General features: G+C 34.9%; 1 protein-coding gene across 1 annotated transcript in view; it reads right to left on the bottom strand.

Moving 5' to 3' along the window:
• Focad (focadhesin) overlaps window positions 1–21,780 on the bottom strand; it is a 267,544-nt gene that overhangs the window by 79,489 nt on the left and 166,275 nt on the right. Inside the window, exons 17-21 of the mRNA XM_048358113.1 lie at window positions 18,826–18,876; window positions 17,597–17,680; window positions 8,564–8,690; window positions 5,396–5,581; window positions 4,762–4,883 (exon numbers count right to left, since the gene is read on the bottom strand). Of these exons, the coding sequence (XP_048214070.1) occupies window positions 4,762–4,883; window positions 5,396–5,581; window positions 8,564–8,690; window positions 17,597–17,680; window positions 18,826–18,876 (570 nt within the window). The remainder of the gene's footprint in view (window positions 1–4,761; window positions 4,884–5,395; window positions 5,582–8,563; window positions 8,691–17,596; window positions 17,681–18,825; window positions 18,877–21,780) is intronic.

Raw genomic sequence — 21,780 nt, 5'->3', positions numbered from 1 at the left:
TTAAAATGAGAAATCCCAAAGGATGACAAGATTGGTAGTGAACTCCAGAGAGGGAAATTGTCATTCACCTTCAACTTCCTCTTCATCAAGCACAAAGTTCACCTTAGAATGAGAAGAAGGTATAAACCAGAGCAAAAGTGGATATCTCTTAGCCTTGGAGAACCCTTAGTAGACCTGAAATGAACACTTTTGGGCACATAGACAGAGGAGCAAAGAGAGAGGATACTTTAGTTTTAGAAAAATCTAAAGAGGGTGATTATATAATTTCTATGTTATGTCAGGACAAAAGCAAATCACACTTACAAATGTGATTTTTCCTCTAAAAATCACATGGGAGAATATCACGTTAAGATTTTTTTAACCTCTTAAAATATAAGGGAAGCAATCATAGTATTGTACAACTAGTTCACTGTGGCGTGGAAAATTAATTTAGTTAACAAATACTTCTTGAGAAGTTATTATTTTATAAAAATCAAGATAATACCTCAAACTGTGAAAAATAGTCAACATACTGAAGAACACAATATTTCCAAATAATAAATGGTGGTACCTGTACTATCTGTGTATTTTATCTGAGTAGGAAATTGAAAGGGAATACCAAAATCGAGAGACACAGGGTAAAAAAGACAAATGACTGCAAAAGCAATACTTGCAAAACTGTTTGGTATAAATGAACTGAACAACTCATAGGTGGGGGAAGGGAAAGGGGGAGGAAAGAGGGGGGAATGAAAGAGGAGGTAACAAACAGTACAAGAAATGTATCCAATGCCTAACGTATGAAAGTGTAACCTCTCTGTACCTCAGTTTGACAATAAAAATTTAAAAAAATAAATAAATAAAGCAAAAATAAAAAATAATAAATTTTTAAAAACTCAAAAAGTTCATTTCAAATTAAATAAAAATTTAACTTAGGGAAAATTGTGGGATGAAGGGAAAATATTCCAGAGAGGAAAATTTAGACCATTCAATACATTCATTAAATAAGAAAAAAAGATGATCAAGTTTCTACCTTGAGCATCTCAAAAATAAGAAAGAATAAATTAAGTCCAAAATATGAAACAAAAAAGAAAAATTCATCAGATGAAAAGGTGATTCTTTAAAATGTTAAACCAACAGGGTGCACACTTAGAATTGTAGTTCATACTTATAATGTAGCTTACACTTATAATTCCAGATACTTGTTACCCATATCTCTGGAAGATCAAGGTGTGAGGTAAGCTCAGGAAAGTTACTGAGACTTCATCTCAACAAAAACACCAGGCATGGTGTTACAGGACTATAATATAACCTACAGAGAAGGTATAGGAAGGAGGAGAGCATCCCAAGGCCACGCCAGGCAAAAAATACAAGACTAACACAAAGAATAACCTAAAAGCAAACAATGGCTAGAGGTGTGGTTCAAATGCCAGTATTCTTGCCTAGTAAGTGAAAGGCCCTGAGTTCAAATTCAGTACTAGTAAAAATAAATAAATAAATTCAATTACAAATAATTCATCATAACTCAATAGATACAGTAAAGGCATCTTACAAAATTAGATGTTTATGTATGATAAAAAAAAGAATCCTCACCAATTTAGGAGTTAAAAGGAAATTGTCTTAACCTGATAAGAGAAAGATACAAAAGTCTCTGCAAACAATGTAACATTAAAGGTATAATAAGCAAAAGACTGAATGCTGTTCTATACTACAACAAGATAGGAATATGGATTCACACAAGTCCTATTCAGCACTGTGTAGAGGTCCTGTCAGCGAACTCAGACATTGAAAAAGGAATGCAGGCCTACAGATAAGACAGTCTTTATTAACTATCTTTATTGAAGACAACATTTCAATACATACTAAAGAATCCATAAAGGGCTATAAGAATTTATAAGTGGCTTAGGAAGGTCAGAGAAGAAAATCAATTTTGTGTTTACATTCTAGCAATAAACAGAAATAACAACAAATCAAAAATAAAGTCTAATTGTAGTCTCGTCCAACCACTTAGAGTTATATAATTCCTATTACATTTGATAAGAATATGTCCAAGATTTGTAATATGAAAACAATGAGATACAAGCATCATGGAAAGATATGGCTTGTTCCTGAATATATAGATTCACTGTTACTAGGATGATAATTCTTTCCCAAATTAAGCTGTATATTCAGTGCTCATAATCAAATAATAGCAAGCTTTTTCTAATTTCTTAAAAATTAGTTGCAATTTACCTAGAGAGACAAAGGACCTAAAATAATAATAATAATAATAATAAAGGGCTGGGGATATGGCCTATGGCAAGAGTGCTTGCCTCGTATACATGAGGCCCTGGGTTCAATTCCCCAGCACCACATATACAGAAAATGGCCAGAAGTGGCGCTGTGGCTCAAGTGGCAGAGTGCTAACCTTGAGCAAAAAGAAGCCAGGGACAGTGCTCAGGCCCTGAGTCCAAGCCCCAGGACTGGCAAAAAAATAAATAAAATAATAATAATAATAATAATAATAATAATAATAATAGAAATTTAAAGCAGCAAGTTTGTAAGACTCATGTAAGTAATGGTAATGAAGTAGAGGGTTGTAGAGAAATAAAAGCATAGGTCAATGGAACCCAACAGGATAAATAAAAAACAAAACAAACAAACAAAAAACTAGATCCAGAGTAGAGGAGGGCTAAGTTTGATTGGAGTACCTTGTATGCAATTATGGAAGTGTCACAATAAATATTAACTTATGGCAATAAAAAACTCTAAATAAAGAAAAGTTTGTGTGTGTGTGTGTGTGTGCACATGCATTCTCCTATTCCGGCACACATGCACACATACATACTTCTTGAGTCATGCTTCCACTCTCAGCTTTTTGCTAGTTATATAGAGATAAGAGTCTCTCAGAGTTGTCTACCCAGGCTGGTTTCAAACTTCAATCCTTAGATCTCAACCTCCTAGTAGGTAGGAATATAAGCCTGGACCACTAGTGCACATAAATAAAAACATTTTTGTGTGTGCCAGTCCTGGGACTCCAACTCAAGGCCTAGATACTGTTCCTGAGCTTCTGAGCTTTTTTGTTCAAGGTTAGTACTCTACAACTTGAGCCACAGCTTCATTTCTAGCTTTTTTTCTGGGGCGGGGGGTGGTGTGAGTTTTTGGAAAGGGTGTTTAATTGGAAATAAGAAACTCAGAGTTTTCTGCTTGGAGTGGCTTTAAATTGTGATCCTCAGATCACAGTCACCTGAGTAGCTAGGATTATAGGTGTGAGCCACTGATGCCCAGCTGAAAAACTTTTTTCCAGAGTAAAACTTCCTGAAGAAAACACAGACCACCGACAAACTCATTAATAGAGAAAAATAGATGTGGTCTTTCCTCGAAGTACAACACCACTGTGCTACAAAAGGAATAAAGTACTGATACATCAGTATATGGTTAAACTAAGGAAACATTACCCTAAAGTAAAATAAGGCACACTCACAATCCACATGTTATATGATTCTGTTTATATGAAATGTGGAAATTATGCAGATCTACAGCAACAGAAAGTAGATTAGTAGTTGCTGGAGGCTGAGGAAAAGAGAAACTGGGAATTCTTTGAAGGGTGTTGTACAATCTCATGGAAATAATAAAAAAAGTACACTTAAATGAGTGAATTTTAAGACATATAAATTATACTTCAACTTTTTTTTTTGGGGGGGAGGTTGGTTGTGGGGCTTGAACTCTAGGCCTGGTTGCAGTCCCTAAGCTCTTTGCTCTTCTAGGTCCTTTTTCTCATTTTAGTAGAATGAAGACATTTAGTAGATAAAAGGTTCCCAAACAAATACTTGTGCTATTTCAGCTCACATGAAGGAAAATAGGTGGCATAGAATGAAGACAGCTATTAAGCCCTCTGCTACACCTGTTGCATTGATGACAACTGTGATGACATGTAATTCGATCAAACCAAATTAGAGTTACTAGGCTCTTTAAATTATGCATCAAAATACAATCTTCTATTTGAACATATTTTAGAAATAGTAATTATTTTAGGACCAAGTCCATTATATGTTGGCAATTCTCCTACTTTTGTATATTATCCACTGTGTATTTTTTCTGCAGTTTTTTAAAAATTGACTCATACATTTGAACCTGTACACACCTTCATGAGTAACAAGAAATCTTAAACAGCAGGAAAAGCAAACATTTCCGTGCCTTCCAGCTTCCCTCTCCCCTGGTTTGGTTGTAAGAGTCAATGATCATATTTCTCAAAAACCACTGAGGGGCCTTGCATAACTTAGTTTTTAAAAGGGTGAAAGGAAAAGTGAAACAGACACTAAATCCAAGCATTTTAATGCATTTTATGTACTATTAACTCTGCTCATAAAATACAAATCCTTGCAGCCTACTTAGAACTTAGGAAAGACTCAACACATGTTGAAATTGTAATAAATCAGGAATAAAATACAAATATTTTTTGAAAACTTAGGAGAGACTAAAATTAAGAAATAGGCAATATTATTTTCTTTTACAGTAAGTTCAAAGTTATTCTTAACAACAGAACTTAAACACTGGTGGAATAAACCAAATCTCTAGCTACTATTTCCTAGTAATTAGGTTGAGCAAGAAGAAATATACCATTTTTTTTTAGAACGATATTAAAATAGTTTAGTATTCTGCTTGCTCAGCTATTTGGATAGCCTTTTACGGTAACTTATCCTGATTATGATAAAGAAAAAACATTCTTAAAAACACTTAATTCATAACATAAAGCAAAGTGGAGTTACTGTAATACACACAGAGGATGGATGGAAGGACACCTACCTCATGTACCAGGGCAAGTGCCATCTGCTTGAAGCTTCGCCCTCTACTGGCCATTAGTCGATTTAATGGTTTGCCATCTTTGCTCTGGTACATGGCAACATCATAGCAAAATAAAATACCACCTAAATTAAAAAAATTACAAAAACGTTTTTATGGGAAAACATTAGTTATATTTTCAGTAATCCACAACTAACGTAGATAAAGGACTTATAAGATAACTTTCTAAGCAAATTACTATTTTTGAATAGTGGTAATCAGGGAAAATAAAAATCGGTATGAGACACAGTTTTGGGAGATAGTAGGAACTTTCAGAGATGGGGCCTACCTGGAGGCAATAAATGATTAGGAATGTCCCTTTGTAGGTTATACCTGATCTCTAACTCTTTCCTTGCTTTCTGCTTCCTGTCTGCCATAACTCCACACACTCCCACTGCCATGAGTTCTGCCCAAGTACATGAGTCAAGTGACCATGGACTAAACCCTCTCAACATTGTGAGTCAAATAAGCCTTTCTTCCTTTGTAGTATACCAAGTTGTGTTTAGATGTCAGTGTTTGAAGTATTACATTGAACTTAGAAGTGGAAGTTCAATCTAACAATAAATGCTCACACCTTGAAATTGTATGCCACTCTTACCTGCAAGGCCAGGTTTTAATCCTGGCTGTTTGTTTGTTTCATACATCTTCAATATAAAATTGGGGATTCCTGCTACAGTCTTCCCTTGGTCTGAGCGGATGCCTCCTTTTAATGCAGAGTAATATATTCCACGGGGCATATTTACCATTTCTTGCTTCACAAGTGATGTAAAAAATTCTTCTAAAGCTAAAAGTGGATAAAAGGAGATTAAAAAATAAAATAGAGACTCTGCACGGTAACATATATTCCCAAAGAGGAAAGAAAAGGATCACAATTAGAAGCCTGCTCAGTCAAAAAAGTTAGTAAGGCTCTACCTCAAAAAACAAGCTAAGCATAGTAGTCCATGCCTCTAATTTCAAGCTATTCCAGAGGCAGAAATAAAAGAACTATGGTTCAAGGCTGGCACTAAGCAAAAAGCCCTACCTGAGAAATAAACACTGTCCAGTGTATTTTTCACAGTATGCCAACCTCCCCCCCACACACACAACTTCTGACCTTGGTCGAGTGGTCACAATCATGATATTCCCTGAATTAACCTCCTTGCCAGACTAAAGTCCCAGTTCCAAATGGCCTCTATCTAGTCCTTAAATATACAAGCCTAGGGCTGGGGATATGGCCTATGGCAAGAGTGCTTGCCTCGTGTACATGAGGCCCTGGGTTCAATTCCCCAGCACCACGTATACAGAAAGCGGCCAGAAGTGGCGCTGTGGCTCAAGTGGCAGAGTGCTAGCCTTGAGCAAAAGGAAGCCAGGGACAGTGCTCAGGCCCTGAGTTCAAGGCCCAGGACTGGCCAAAAAAAAAAAAAAAATATATATATATACAAGCCTACACAGGGCCACTAAACTTGCTGCTCCGTCCAATGGGAACACAGTGGTCTCAGATTTTCATATAACTGTGTTCTTCTTTCTTTTTTTTTTTTCACACAGAAAAGTGAGAATTCAATTTTATTTCACATTGATAGAAACCATGAAAAACATTTAAATATTCCCACATCACAGCACATTTCACTGGAATATTTCTTCCGTAAAGACCTTACTGACTTGTGTAACTGAAATAACTATGTTCTTCAAGACAAATGACTTAGTAAATGATTGTTTAAATTTTTCAAATCCAGACACAAACATATGGCTTCATTATTAACATCCCATGTAGTCCATTACTAAATTTTCATGACCAGCCATCATTCTTGAGCAATAATAGTACAATTATTAAAAATGAAATATCCCTTTATCATTTATTTCCTTGTGTTCCTTCCAATTAAGCCCTAGAACTTCGCTGTTTGATGTTTTAATTATTGAAAAATAAACACAGAGAAACAGGCTCAGAAGTCAATAGGATGCCAAACTAAGTAGTTGATAAGGCTTTATACTCTATGGCTTTATATTCTAGTGTCATTTTCCTAAGGACCACTAGAGGTTGCCCAATGCCGAAACAAACAAACAAACAAAAAAAAAGAAACACTAAGGCTACACAAATCACATGGAGTGGAAAAAAGAACCCACTGAATGTGCCTTTTATAGGGACAAAAGGAAAGGGTCTGCCTAACTACATTGGAATTTCATGCTCAGTTTGTCTATCTAAAAGTCTCCTTCAAAGGATCATGTAAATTAAATGGTGCAAGTGCTGGCTGAGAGTATCAAGTAAGTGCCCAGTTCTGTCCTTCTCAAATAAAACTGTCTCTTAGATGCAATCAACCTTCTTCACAGAATGCTCAGAAAATTCCTGTGTGAGGTGGTTTTCTAAATCTATCCTATGTCCTTCACAACTCTGCTTTGTACTCTCAAGAATAACCAAATTCAGTGGCTTCTTGTTGGTTTTAACTAATGAGAGACATTGGTGGGAGTTCAGAGGGTGAAAATACAGTGAGATCAGGGAATCTACTCACCATCTCATTTTCCTCCTCTATCTCTCTCTCTGTGCCTCCAAAGGCTAAATTAACCTCTGGTGAATTTCCCTTAACTTTGACAACATAATTGTAAATAGCCTCTTTATTAACCACTCTTCAATTATTCCCCTGAATGTGACTACCCCTCCCTCCTCTCTGTTCTTGACCTTAAGAAATGAAGAAATATAACATCTAGACAAAAAAGTTGAGTAATTTCCAACTGAAGGCCAATTATTATAGTTCTTACATACTCAGGTACAGACATAACCATTCTGTATGACTGTACTACAGAATACAGACCTTTCTAAATATATTTATTAATCATTTATTTATGAGAATGGTGGCACTATGGGAAGAGCATAATTTTCCTTACTATGGTAAGAGAGTAATCTCAAGCTTTTTCAGGAAGGATAATATTGTAGCAAATGGGAGAAGTACATACCAAGACATGGACTAACCCAGCAATGGGAATTTGTCTGCCTGACATGCTCTATAGCAAATTAGGGACCCATAAATAACACCAGCCTGGAAAAAAATATATACATATATACATACACATACACATATATACATACACAAACATGTATACATTATATATATACAGAGTGAGATAGAGATAGATAGATAGATAGAGAGAGAGAGTAGAGATAGATAGATAGAGAGAGAGAGAGAGAGAGAGAGAGAGAGAGAGAGAGAGAGAGAGAGAGAGAGAGAGAGAGAGTCAGACAGGTGCTCTAACCTTTTTTTGTTTATTTTTTGACATGGTTTGCCTAGGGCCAGCTTTGAATGAAGATCATTTACCTATGCTCCCTGCCCTAGCTGGGATTACAAATACACACCTGGCTTGTTTTTGTTGAAATGAAAGTTTTTACTACTTTTTTTCCGGGGACCTCCCACTCTCTGCCTCCTGAGTAGCTAGGAATACAGACATAACCCAAACCTAAAGAACATTTTAAAAGAGAAAAAGATGTCTGGAGCCTGAGTGTAGCCTAATAAACAGAGCACCCTTTTTCCCCTAGCAATTAGGATATTTTTTCCATTGTCTTATAGTCATGTCCTTGCTTCTTGATAAATAACTAGGTGAAAATTTGAAAAGAAGTTGAAAATTTGAAGGTCACAGATTAAGTATGTTAAACAACTCAAATACTCATCAGCACGTAAGTTCACTTAGTGAGATACACTTAGCATTATAGTTAGAAAGTCCTTCTGACTAAACTATACACATGTCACAAAAGGTAAGGTCACTGAAAATGCTATCTTCTCTGCCACCACGGAGGAGTTACCTGGCAAAACCAAAGGATCCGTGAGTGACAAGAGTTTGAGATAGCAAGGGCCAGGAACTGAAAGATCTACATCTTCCTCATCTTCATCCTCATCTAACTCTTCAGGAGCAGGGATTTCTGGTCGGACCTGGAAGTGTAAGTGGTAAAATTTTAGACAAGAGGACAGTAAAACTTATGAGAAATATTTTCTCTGTCCTTTGGGTATCACAAATTAAAAATTACACTAGAGTTCATCACTCTGTAATGTCAAAACGCAATCAAAATCTGCTGTAAAAATCTGCTCATGCTCTAGATTAAATAGTCACTTTATTCAAAACAATTCCAGACACAGGAAAAAAAATCACTATAAGGTAACTTCTGCAATGATTAGTATAGAAAATAATGAAATTCTATACTATCTTACAATAAAACGCAAGTTCTCACATTCTTAGTATATTAATCTTCTACAGCTTATAATTAAATATTTTCCCTGTCTAATACTTTATTTTATTTGTGATTCTAGCTGTACTTCCATGATAACGCATTAAATTCTTCAGCAGACATATAATACAGATCAAAGAATGACTAAAAGTTTTATTTTTAGACTGGCACTTTGTGGCTGTGGAATAAAAAAACACTAAAATCTGTAATTGGTAGCTAACTTTATTGTGTGTAATTTGCATTTTGAAGGTTCTTTGGCTGCCCTGTGATTAGCTATGTTTGTGTGAACCAAAAATTTATAATGTACAAAGATTTTCACTATCATAGTTCCTATAAGCTATAATTGTTAAGCAATTAATTAAAATTTTAATACTTTCAATGACACACCATCGTAATACCCACATGGAGATAATTAAGCATTAGGGGAGGAAATCAAAATATGTAAAAGTGATTGCTGTAACCATAAAGTGCCAGAACCCAGTGATTACCATTAGCCTGTCTTTCGAAGTTATTTTTAGAAATAATGAACAATTCCTGCACACTGCCTTCTTCATAGGTCCCCAAAGCCCTGTTTCATTTAGGAACTGAACTGAGTCAGGATTCTTGCACAGAGATAAACAGAAATCAGAGAGGAAATGTTTCTCTTAAGTATAATAATCTCAACTCCAACAAAGCCTTTCAACCATAACTAGTGTTCTTTTGGCTACTGAAGGAAGAGTGAAAACAACGTTACCACTGGAGTCCTTTACAGGACACAATTTAATTTAGATTAAATGTACTTAGTTCTCGGAGGGCTTATGGAGGTAACAATCAGGTACATTATAGACAGCTTAAGACAGCATTCGTTAGAAACACTGCATACCTGACACATCTGCTACTTACAAGCAAAGGTTTCCAAGTGTGTCTTGCTGTTAATATTATTGGAATTTTCTAGGTTCAACATAATAAAGAATTGTCTAAGAGATGCTAAATAGTTGTAGTGGCCTAAAACATCTTGCAAAAAATAGAGTTTGCTTCTTTTTATTATTTATTTGTTTGTTCATTTGTTGGTAATACTAGAGCTTGAATTCAAGGCCTCCTCTTGCTAGGCTGGTGCTTTACCACTTAAGCAATGTCTCTCACCGCTCTTTTGCTTCAATTATTTTGTACAGAGTTTCACTTTTTCCAGGGGCCAGCCTGCGATCCTATCTCCCAACAGCTGGGATTACAGAGAGGCACTCTCTTGCCTGTTTGCTGAAATGGAGTCTCAGAGTTAACCTTGAATCATATTCTCTACTATAGAATAGCTTGATTACAGGCATATGTCACCATGACTGACATATTTCCTGACTTTTTGTTATATCCAGTACCTTTAGAAAACAGTGAAGTAGTTTACATAGGTACAGCAACTTCATTCTTGTATATACTCAACACTAGTGAAATATGTGATCATATAAAAATGTGCACAATGAACAGAGCAGTAGTATTCAAAATAGTGCCCAAATGGGAGCCAACTCAAATATTTATCAACACACGAGAGAGTAAACAAAATAGTATAGTTATACAATTGAATGTAATTCACCCATCAAAAAGAAAAAAATATTTGGAAGATAGAAATAACCATCTGAGCTGCAATAAAATGGAAACTGAAATAATGATGCAAAGGATTAATGAAACAGTTTTTTTCAAAAGGTAAATATGATTAACAAACTCTTAGCCAAATTAATCAAAAGAAAGAGACACAAAAACAAACTAGAGAAGAAAAAGGGAATATCACAGCAAATACCACTAAGTCTAGAGGATCAGTAGAAAATATTTTAAAAGCTTGAATTCTAATATACTAGAAAATTTAGAAGACATGGATAAAATTCTAGATGCATAAACATACAAAAAATTAACCAAGATGTGTAAATCACATAAACAGACTAAAACAAGCAATGACCTTGAAGCAGAAATGCTTCATTAGTATTATACCAAAACCGAAGAGGGCAGACACAAGAAATAAAGAAAATTTCAAATCAAGCTCCTTGGTGCAAATAGATACACAACTGTGAATAAAATACTTGCAAGCCATATTTAATACATACTAAACTTAATAAATAGTATTAATGTTAAACCAGTAACTGACGATGTAATAAATGGAGAAAATTAAGCATTTACTCTAGTGTCAAGAACAGGACAAGATTGTACTTTCTCCACTCTTATTCAATGTAGTGCTTGAAATTTTTAGCCAAAGAAACAAGGTAAGAGAAAGAAAGAGAGAAAGGGGGCAACAAATAGGTGAAGAGAAAGTAAATTTTCCATATTGACAGATAACACAATTCTATACTTAAAATACCTTAAAGAAGCCATCACAAAACAGTTGTGACAAACACTTTCTGCAAAAATATGCAGGATACAGAATGAACATACAAAAAAAGTCAATGGATTTTCTATATACCAACAACAGGCTTAAGAGAAACTAGGAAAACAATCTCATTCACAATAGCCTCAAAAAAAAGTAAATACCTAAGAATAAACCTAACATAAAGTGAAAAAATCTCTACAATAAAATCTAAAAAGCCTAGAAGACATAAGAAGATAGAATCCTATGTTCAATGATCAGCAGAATTAACTACTGTGTAAATAGCTGTATTGTGCAAAGCCATTTACAGATTCATTGTAATCTCCAAGAAAATTCCAAAGTAATTTTTCATAGAAATAGAAAAAAATAATCTTAAAACTCATAGGAAAGCAAGCAAGCACACACACACACACACACACACACACACACACACACACACACACACACACTCACACACCCTGAAAAAAATCAAAGCATTCCTGAGGCAGGGGGAATGCCATGCTAGAGATATCACATTATCTGACTTCAAATTACAGTACAAAGCCATAGTAACAAAAGCAATATGGTACTGCCACAATAACAGACATGCAGACCAATGGAACAGAAGATTCAGAAATATATCCACATAGGTACAGATATCTGGTTTTATACAAAGGTGCCAGAAACATTCACTGGAAAAAAGACTCTTCAACAAATGATGTTTGGAAAACTGAACTGTCCACATATAAAAGATGGCAACTAGATCCTTATATCTTATCCTGGACAACACTTCATTCAAAATGGGTCAAAAACCTTCCTGCATGGGCTGGGGATATAGCCTAGTGGCAAGAGTGCCTGCCTCGGATACACGAGGCCCTGGGTTCGATTCCCCAGCACCACATATACAGAAAAAACGGCCAGAAGCAGCGCTGTGGCTCAAGTGGCAGAGTGCTAGCCTTGAGCAAAAAGAAGCCAGGGACAGTGCTCAGGCCCTGAGTCCAAGGCCCAGGACTGGCCAAAAAAAAAAAAAACCTTCCTGCATATGGAAATAGCACAACAAAATATTTTTGTAAAATTAATGTATATTAGTTAAATAATTTTAAAAGAAAATTAAAAAGTTACCAGACTGAGGGTAAAGAAAATTGATTCACTTCTCAAAGATACATATTGTCTTGTGAGTATCACTGTTGCATTGGTTGTCCTTTGTCTTACCATTTCTATGATTCCCCTTCCCATCCCTAAATTAGAAAAACTTATATATGACATAAAGGGTATCAAAATAAACTACAGTGACAACTCTTCCATAACTGAGTCCCTATATTAATGTATCTGTGGTATAATGTCTGTATCTCTCATATATATAAATATTAACACACGATTACAAATGTACCCAACTTCAATATACATAATTCTACATATTTACAATGGCAGCATTACTCCTTTAGTTTTTTACCTTGAAGGTGAGTTGATTCTCCTAGACAAATTAGCACTTATTATTAGCACTTGGTTCTATACGTTTCATGTTACAATTCTATTATTATCCTATTATGATCTATTCAGATCCTCCTCTGCTTACTGTTTAAAGGCATATTTGTTTTAGCTTACCTGTGGTCACACCAAGTCTTTGCTCTTAGTTGCAAATCAAGTAAGCTCTATGTAATTGCAATTAGGGAAAATCAAGATCGATCATATAAAAAATATTGGTTGAAGTTATAAACTTTTAGCAAATATATTACATTAAATGCTAAAACACATATACATTATACACACACACATATACACCTACACACACACACCCCACAGAGGCAATAATAACAAAGCCCTTCCAATTATAATAAGTTTTACTGGAAAGAACTGAAATGGAAAGCCAGTTTTAATTAGTTTATTTATTTATTGTCTAAGTGATGTACAATGGGGGAATATGGGAGAAAAATGGAGGAGGGAACAAGTTTGATAAAAAATGTGCTGATTGCCTTATGTATAAAACTGGAAAGTCTTTTCTTTTAAAGTAAGTGACAAATTACTTTTAAAATTTGCTTGAAATTGGATACCAGAAAGCTAATGCCAGATAACCTTTCAACTATCTTTCTGTGTATATAACCTATGAAAGACTAAGAGGCTGTGCATAAATAGAGGATTTTAATTTGGAACAAGTCAAGTATCTGCATAAATTCTGTTAAAAAGAGAAACAGATTCTGATGAATGCAGTGACATTCACTTAAATCAGAGCCAAACGGGTTATGCCATATTTATACCCACCCTGAATGCATAATGAGTTCTTTTATATTACTTCTAAAATTAACTCCAGAAATCAGCAAAACAATCTATCTTAAGATCTGTATAATAAAAAGTTTAATTTTTCAATAGCTGAATATTTTCAATGAATTTAATTCAGAGAGGTGGAACAATGTCTCTTACCTAAACGCTTATCCAATACTGATTCTTTTATCAAATAAACAATTGTACATAGTTTTTGTTGGTTGATTGTTTTTCCTTTTTAGAGGGGGCAGAGAAAGTGCTAAATAAGGCAAAAGAAAATAATAATAGATAAAAAGAACAGAAGAGATACAAACTAAAAGGGAAAAATAATTTTCACTTATTTTTCAACATTAGATTGACATGATCCTCAAAAAAAGTATTCCCAAACTGTTCAACCAAATTTAGATTTGCATTTTAAGAGATTAACAGTGATACTGTTACAAACTAAGAAAACATTTGCATTCCTTCAACATCCCTATCTCATAAGATTGGGCCTAATGTTTAGTATATATCAATGAAACCAACTCAAGTACTAAGTGTGTATCAAATCTTAGTCAAGCCAGTGACAAGAAAGCTGAGTTAAAAACTTAGGTGTTAACAAACTAAAACTAGATCTTTATATATCACCCTGAACCAAAATCAATTCCAAATGGATCAAAGAACTCGAAATAAAAACAGATACCCTGAAAACACTAAATGAAGGAGTAGGAGAAACACTTGGGCTCCCTGGTACAGGACAAAACTTCCTTAACAAAAACCCAGAAATGCTACAAATCAAGGCAAGGATGGACAAATGGGACTGCATCAAACTGCAGAAATTCTGCAGGGCAAAGGCTTGCAAGATAAACAGAAAGCACACAGATTGGGAGAAGATCTTCACTGGCCAAACAATGGACAAAGGCCTCATATCTAAAATATATGCAGAACTAAAAAAATTAAATTGCTCCAAAACAAAACTGCAAAGAACCTACAGCCCCCTCAACAAGTGGGCTAAAGACTTAAAGAGACTTCTCTGATGAGGAAATGAGAATGGCCAAGAGACATATGAAAAAGTGCTCTACGTCACAGGCCATAAAAGAAATGCAAATCAAAACACTGAAATTCCACCTCACCCCAGTAAGAATGTCCTATATCAAGAAAACTAACAATAACAATTGTTGGAGGGGATGTGGCCAAAAGGGGACCCTACTTCATTGTTGGTGGGAATGTAAACTGGTTCAGCCACTCTGGCAAGCAGTATGGAGATTCCTCAGAAGGCTAAACATACAGCTCCCCTATGACCCAACAGCCCTACTTTGGGGCATCTACCCAAAAGACCACAAACAAGAACACACTAAAGCCACCAGCACAACAATGTTCATCACAGCACAATTTGTCATAGCTAAAATATGGAACCAACCCAGATGCCCCTGAAGAGATGAGTGAATCAAGAAAATGTAGTACATATACATAATGGAATTTTATGCCTCTATCAGAAAGAATGACATTGCCCCATTTGTAAGGAAATGGAAGGACTTGGAAAAAAAATTATACTAAGTGAAATGAGCCAGACCCAAAGAAACATGGACTCTACGTTCTCCCTCATAGGGAATAATTAGCACAGGTTTAGGCAAGTCACAGCAGAAGATCACAAGAGCCATAATTATAGCTATGCCCTTAGAAATGCATAAGATGATGCTAAGTGAAATGAACTCCATGTTATGGAAACGACTGTTATATCACTGTTGTAATTACTTTCAACATGCCACCTGAAACCGTAGCTTCTATTGTTGATGATCCTCTTGTATCCCCTTCCTGTGTTTGTACCCACACTATCACTGTATCTTTTCTGAGTACATTGGAAACTGTATATACTGGTATTAGAACTAGGAAAGTGAAAGGGAATATCAAAATCGAGAAATAAAGGATAAAAAGACAAATGACTCCAAAAGCAATACTTTCAAAACCATTTGGTGTAAACCAACTGAACAACTCATGGGGGGGAGAGGGAAAGTGGAAGGGGGTAGGGGGGAACGAAGGAGAAGGAGGTAACAATCAGTACAAGAAATGTACCCAAGGCCTAACATATGAAAGTGTAACCTCTCTGTATATCACTTTGACAATAAGTAAGAAAAATAAATAAAGGGAAAGAGAAAAAAAATTTAAAAAACAACTTAGGTGTTCAAATCCTTTTCTAAGGTTCTGCCATCTAGTTCCCTTCAACCCTACATCATCTTTGTCACACCTGCCTATAGCTGCTCTCACTATTTTTGTTTTGTATGATAACTTTCAACAAGCTATGAATTGAGTCATCAATCATCAAAAATATTTCTTTTAATCTGTATATTTCTTTACATTTGAAGTAGTACTTATTAAAGTAGCTGGATTATAATTGGAAGGTAGCCTGGCTTCTCAGGATATGACCAGTTTTGTTTTCTTTCTAAATTCTACTTAAAATTTTCAGTGAGCTCATCAGTTTGTTACACATGTTGCCACAAGTGAAAACAAAGATTGTGGATGTAATTTCTTTGGAGAGTATACAATAATCTTAGATGTTGTGAGTAAGCCAATTGCCCTGGTGCAGAATGACTAATCTTTGACAACAAATAGGAACCTTAAGATTTTACATTATAAAAGTCCCTATATGGCAGGGCTTTTGAAAATACTGGGAAATGAACCTTTATTAAAAGTAAACTTGAGTTTCTTTTCACTGTCAACACCTACAAAATAGAAGTGGAGCATTGACCTGGTGGCATCCTTAGCCTTCATGGACTTCTTTCAGAAATGAACACAAGTCATTTTATGGATCATTTGGACATTCAAAAAGCCATAATGAAAACTGTGATAAGAAGGGATATTGTGATGTTGGAAACAATGATTCTCCAAGAGGAGGCAGGATCTCCATAAGGGCAGAGAAAGTGGGGTCTGCATACAAATTCACTTGTTATTTTTCCCTTTTTATTTTATAAAGCAGCCATGGATATTGGGAGTCAGCATAGTGCAGTCTGAAGTCTCATTTGTTTCTATTCTATGTGTCACAGCACATTTTTAGTCATTGCCTAACAAACTGACTAATCTGACTTTATAAGTCTTCAATTGTACAGGAGATCCTGTCTTATTTAGGATTTGTTTTCACAAGAATTCATCTTTAATTTTCTTAATATGGTGGCTCCAGTTCAATTTAGTAAATGTACATTTCCCAAGTTCCTACTGACATATAATCTCTCTAGAAATTTAATCTAGAAAAGAAAAGAAGCAAACACATTTTGATGACAGAGCATTTGACAACAATCCTTCTCTTATTTGACCTTTAGAACAGTGAGTTGGTAAAGTAGCACATGGCTTCATGCAACATCACATCTGCAATATACTCTAAAGACAATAAACATGTATATGTGCTAAAACTATTACTTGTTTTATGTATGAAATTAGATGTTGAACTTCTTAACATAATCGCACAATGTAAAGCTGGCTGTATTAGGTAGGTACTAGAAATGGCTGCATATTTAGTTAAAAAACTAAAATAATAAACCCATTTTTCTAACTAAAGTAAGGGTATATGATGTACTAACACACAAAGGTAATGACACTTTCTCATCCACTACTCTATGGTTAAGCTAAATCTCATTTCGCACTCTACTAACAAACAGCAGCCTCTTAAATTCATATATCACTTGATGTTTATCACAAATAAAAACCTTTAGCTGTACAAGTGGTAGAAAATCTTGTCTACACAGGCTCAGTTTATATTTGAGTCCAAGATGGCATGCTGATTTGGCAGCAAATGGATCCTACAGTGGTGAAGGTCTATCAGACCAAGGAAGCTATACATCCAGTCACCTTAAGATAACTTCATTTTTAGCATAGCTGTCTTCCATTTATTTCAAAGAGACGTAATTCATTATCTATAAAGCCTATATACTTTTTATCAGTTAAATAATATGAATTCTTACATTATATGGTAAACCTATTTAGAATTATATCTGTATTTATCAGGCAAGGATCTCCTAAGAGATAAAGTCACAAGCCCCGGGGAAGTGAAGAGACAATAGAGAGAAAGAAGTAGTGCCTACCTTTTCAGGAAGGTGAAGAATGGTGTGCTCTCCTGCACTAAAGTGGGACAGAGATTTGTAGGCAGCATTGGCTATAACTGGGTCCTGAAGGATAAAAGGAAACAAAGTACATATCAAATATCAGAAAGAAAATCTCCTCTCACCCCAAGGTTCTATAGATAGTGCTTGAAAATATTCAAGTCTTGCTGAAGGCAAAGTGACACTAGCAATTTCAAGAGAAATAAGATTTTTATTTCAAATAAAACATTGTGGTAGGAAGACTAAAACAAAACACACATACAAACACAATAATAAGGGCAACTACAAAAAATTATTGACATCACATATTTTTCTAGAGGCCTATCATTTGGCAAAAGCATCAGAAGCACTAAACTGTTATTCCTAATTTGGACACAAAGCATAAATAACCAAGAATAACTCAGGTGTCAATGTAGTGGTGTAGCTTAGTGAAAAAAATAAGAGGATTGAGAGGGTGACAAGCCCAAATTCTGATTCTTTTCTCTACCACATAACTTAGAATCTATGTTAACTCACACATGAGTGAAGTATAACATCACCAACATCCTCTTTTCTATACTCCTTCATCAAAAATGTGAGCTAAAACTGGCACAGTGCTTCTTTATTTGCTTGGTAGGGGAGTTAGCAAAATAGAAAAGGGAAAGACCATATTTAAAATGTGAAACAGAGGGACGCTGGTGCCTCACACCTGTAATCCTCCCTACTCAGGAGGCTGAGATCTGAGGATCACGGTTCAAAGCCATCCTGGGCAGACCAGTCCATGAGGTTCATATCCAATAAACTACTCAGAAAAAGCTGGACATGGTGCTGTGGCTCAAGTGGTAGAGCACTAGCTTTGAACACAAAGAGGCTCAGGGACAGAGCCCAGGCCCTGATTTCAAGCCCCAGAACTGGCAAAAAAAAAAAAAAAAAAAGTGAGACAATGTTATCAATCCCTCTAAAATTCTGTCAAATTTTAAAAAATACATTAAATATTTACATTCATCAGGCATTTACATCTCGGTGACATACATCATCTGCATGTAGATGATTTATACCATTGTAGATTAATGGCATGAACTGAGAATTTTAAGGTGGAAACTTGCTAATTATCACATGTATAAAATTAAGAAGCTATCACTGCAAGTTACATTTTAAAAAATTGTTTTATTCCACAATTCTTTCATCCATTTCATGATTCACTGGCATACTCCAACCCTCAGGGAAAATACCTTGCTCTGAGTGTGAGTCCAGAGGAAGCTGAGGACTTGAACTTTGAAATTCTGAAAAACCAAGAAACATAACGGTTTCAGAAGAAAAAGTTGAGGACAGTGAAAAATAAACTACTTTTAAAATTATAACAACCAATAGTTGATGAAACTTGTATATTTATCTATCATTCATGAAATGAGAATACTCAGAAATAGATCCATCATCTAAATACAGGGATAATTGAAATACACCGTGATTTTTAAGATTATTAAATGTAGAAACTGAAATATTTTCTAATTCTCAAGTTCTGACACAGTCACTATTCAATGCCAATGTTCTTAATCCCCTATCCAGAAGAGAGTTTATCTTTCTCTAAGTACCCATGCTGCATATGGCACACAAGACATCTGGTATGATTAGCTCTACTAAGTTGCACACCCCCAAGTACATTTTCTTTCCCATGTCAAGGACTTTGATCATAGAGCCCAGAATATTTCCTTAAAAGGTACAGATATTTAACAAATAATTGCTCAAATCTAAAAGCTATCCAATACCCAACACCCTGTTCATGATAGCCAGTTCTAAATTCTTATCTTTTAAAATCATATATGGCTCTCCCATGCCTCCTTTGTCATTATGTATGCTATTTATCAAACTTCAATGGGAAGGAACATGACATTAATTGCTAAAGTTCCTTAACTAATTAAAGTTCCTTAATTAATTGCTAAAGCACCAACAAAATAGTTTTCTTATTTTCCTCCCATAATGTTTGTCACTTCCTCTACCTCACTCTCATTGTCATTTGATTATCAGTACACATCAAATGTTACTTTAATTATCATTGCTTCAGAATATCTCATTGAACATTTGGGTTTCTGGAAGAAAGAAACTGCCCCCACATAGGATAAAGGGAGAACTGGCTATGTATCTAGAAAGTCCAGGGTTCAGATACCAGCTTTTACTTGCTAACTATGATGTTGGTTGGATGCTTGCCTGATACATGACAGATACTCTATAAATAGTGGTTAATAACTAAATATAGCTTGCAAAAACCTCAGTAGATTCTTGGGCTACAAAATAAAAAAACACCCTTCTCTCAGATTTTACAAGTAATATATTAATTAGGAGTATAACAATAATTAGGAGGATACAAAGAAACTAATTGGAATTCAAAGTAGTATCTGCTGTTCTAGTATCTCTAGGGCCTGGTACAGTTTTACTAAATGCATTCCAAGTCAATGAGTAATGTTCAAAGTAATTTAAAAATACAGTTCAATTGAATCATGAACTCTAATTTCAACACATTGCTAATCTAATGGGATAAATAATTTCTGCATATATATTCCTAGTATAATATAAAAATAAAGGTCTTACAACAGTATAAAGGAATTTAGAAGCAATAGATTACTGCTTACTTGAAGGATAGGAGAAGTTAAAACAATGTAAAATCAGAGATAAAAAGAAAGGAACTCAAGACAGAAGGAACAAACTCAAAAAAAGAAACAGTACAGAAGTTTGCAAGCACATAGTTTCACTTTTCTGAATTGCTAGTGTATGGCACCACAGAGAAGGCAAATTGGAAAAAAGCATTGATTCTGGCATAAAAAGGTTGACCTACATTTAAGGTGAACATGAAACACTAAAATGACTAGAGATAGAAATGGCTTAAGAAATGCTTTCAGAAAATTAAATTTTAAAAATTCCAAGCAATTAAAAATTATTTAAGCACTCATAGAAGAAGAGAGAACATAGGACAGACCAAAGAAAGGAAAAACAAAGTGAAGGTAGGGTCTCTCCACATGTCACTACTGCTTCTGTGGGGATTACTGTCACTGAAGGAAGAGACCTAAGTAATTGCAAGGGAGATAATGAGGAACCATTTACCTGAAGCAGTTGATTTGAACAATGGAAGAATCTTTTTTTAAAAAATTTTTATTATCAAACTGATGTACAGAAAGGTTACAGTTTCATACATTAGACATTGGATACATTTCTTGTACTGTTTGTTACCTCTTCCCTCATTCCCCTCCCCCTTTCCCTCCCCCTCATAAGATTTTCAGTTCATTTACACCAAACAGTTTTGCAAGTATTGCTTTTGTAGTTGTTTGCCTTTTTTTACCCTGTGTCTCTCGATTTTGGTATTTCCTTTCAATTTCCTAGTTCTAATACCAGTATACACAGTTTCCAATAGACTCAGATAAGATACAGAGATAGTGTAGGAAAAATCTTAATATCATACAACACAAAGATAAATAAAAAATAAACCTAAAAGAAAAACAATCTAGTCCAAAAGATAATTCCAAACTGTGGATATGAAAACCTAAATAACAAAAATAAAAACACATACACCATAAATTAACCTTTAATGAAATCTGACTAATTTAAATGCAAGTAACATATAGGTCTACGATTTCACCTTTCAGACTTAAAATAAATAAACACACACACATACACACACACACACACACTACCCCCTTTACCTCAGTCTTAGTTTCTTGTCCACAGCCCTGCAGGCTATCTGACAATATAAAAACTAGCACCCATAAATTACAGCCATTTAAAAACTGTTGATGTGCTAAATATTCTAGGAGTCACAAATTGATTCTCTTCCTACTACCTTAAAACAATAGTCCAAATATAAGAAAAACTCAAAGTATCCTGAATTGACTCAGTGGTTCATTCAATAACTACTCATAACTACTTGTGTCAGGCACTGTGCTCTTCGCTTCAGAAAGAACAAATCTGAGTTTGTTCATTATGCAGCATTTAGAATGATTAGATGCATTATCCTAAAATTTTATCTAATCATGTGATCTAAAGCATTTAAAGGATTACTACTTGAATCTTATGATATGGTAGTTTATCAAAGCCCCTAAAGCACTAAATCAAGCAAGAAATTTACCAAGACTCCAAAAGAAAATCAATTGTTGTACTTTGAAGAAAAACAAGTAAGGTGAGCATGGAAGAGAATATGG

Source organism: Perognathus longimembris, chromosome 1 (genome assembly GCF_023159225.1).
Source record: "Perognathus longimembris pacificus isolate PPM17 chromosome 1, ASM2315922v1, whole genome shotgun sequence".
Lineage (NCBI taxonomy): Eukaryota > Metazoa > Chordata > Mammalia > Rodentia > Heteromyidae > Perognathus > Perognathus longimembris.
The sequence above is the reverse complement of the archived record's forward strand: the minus strand, read 5'-3'. Positions and strand labels throughout refer to the sequence as shown.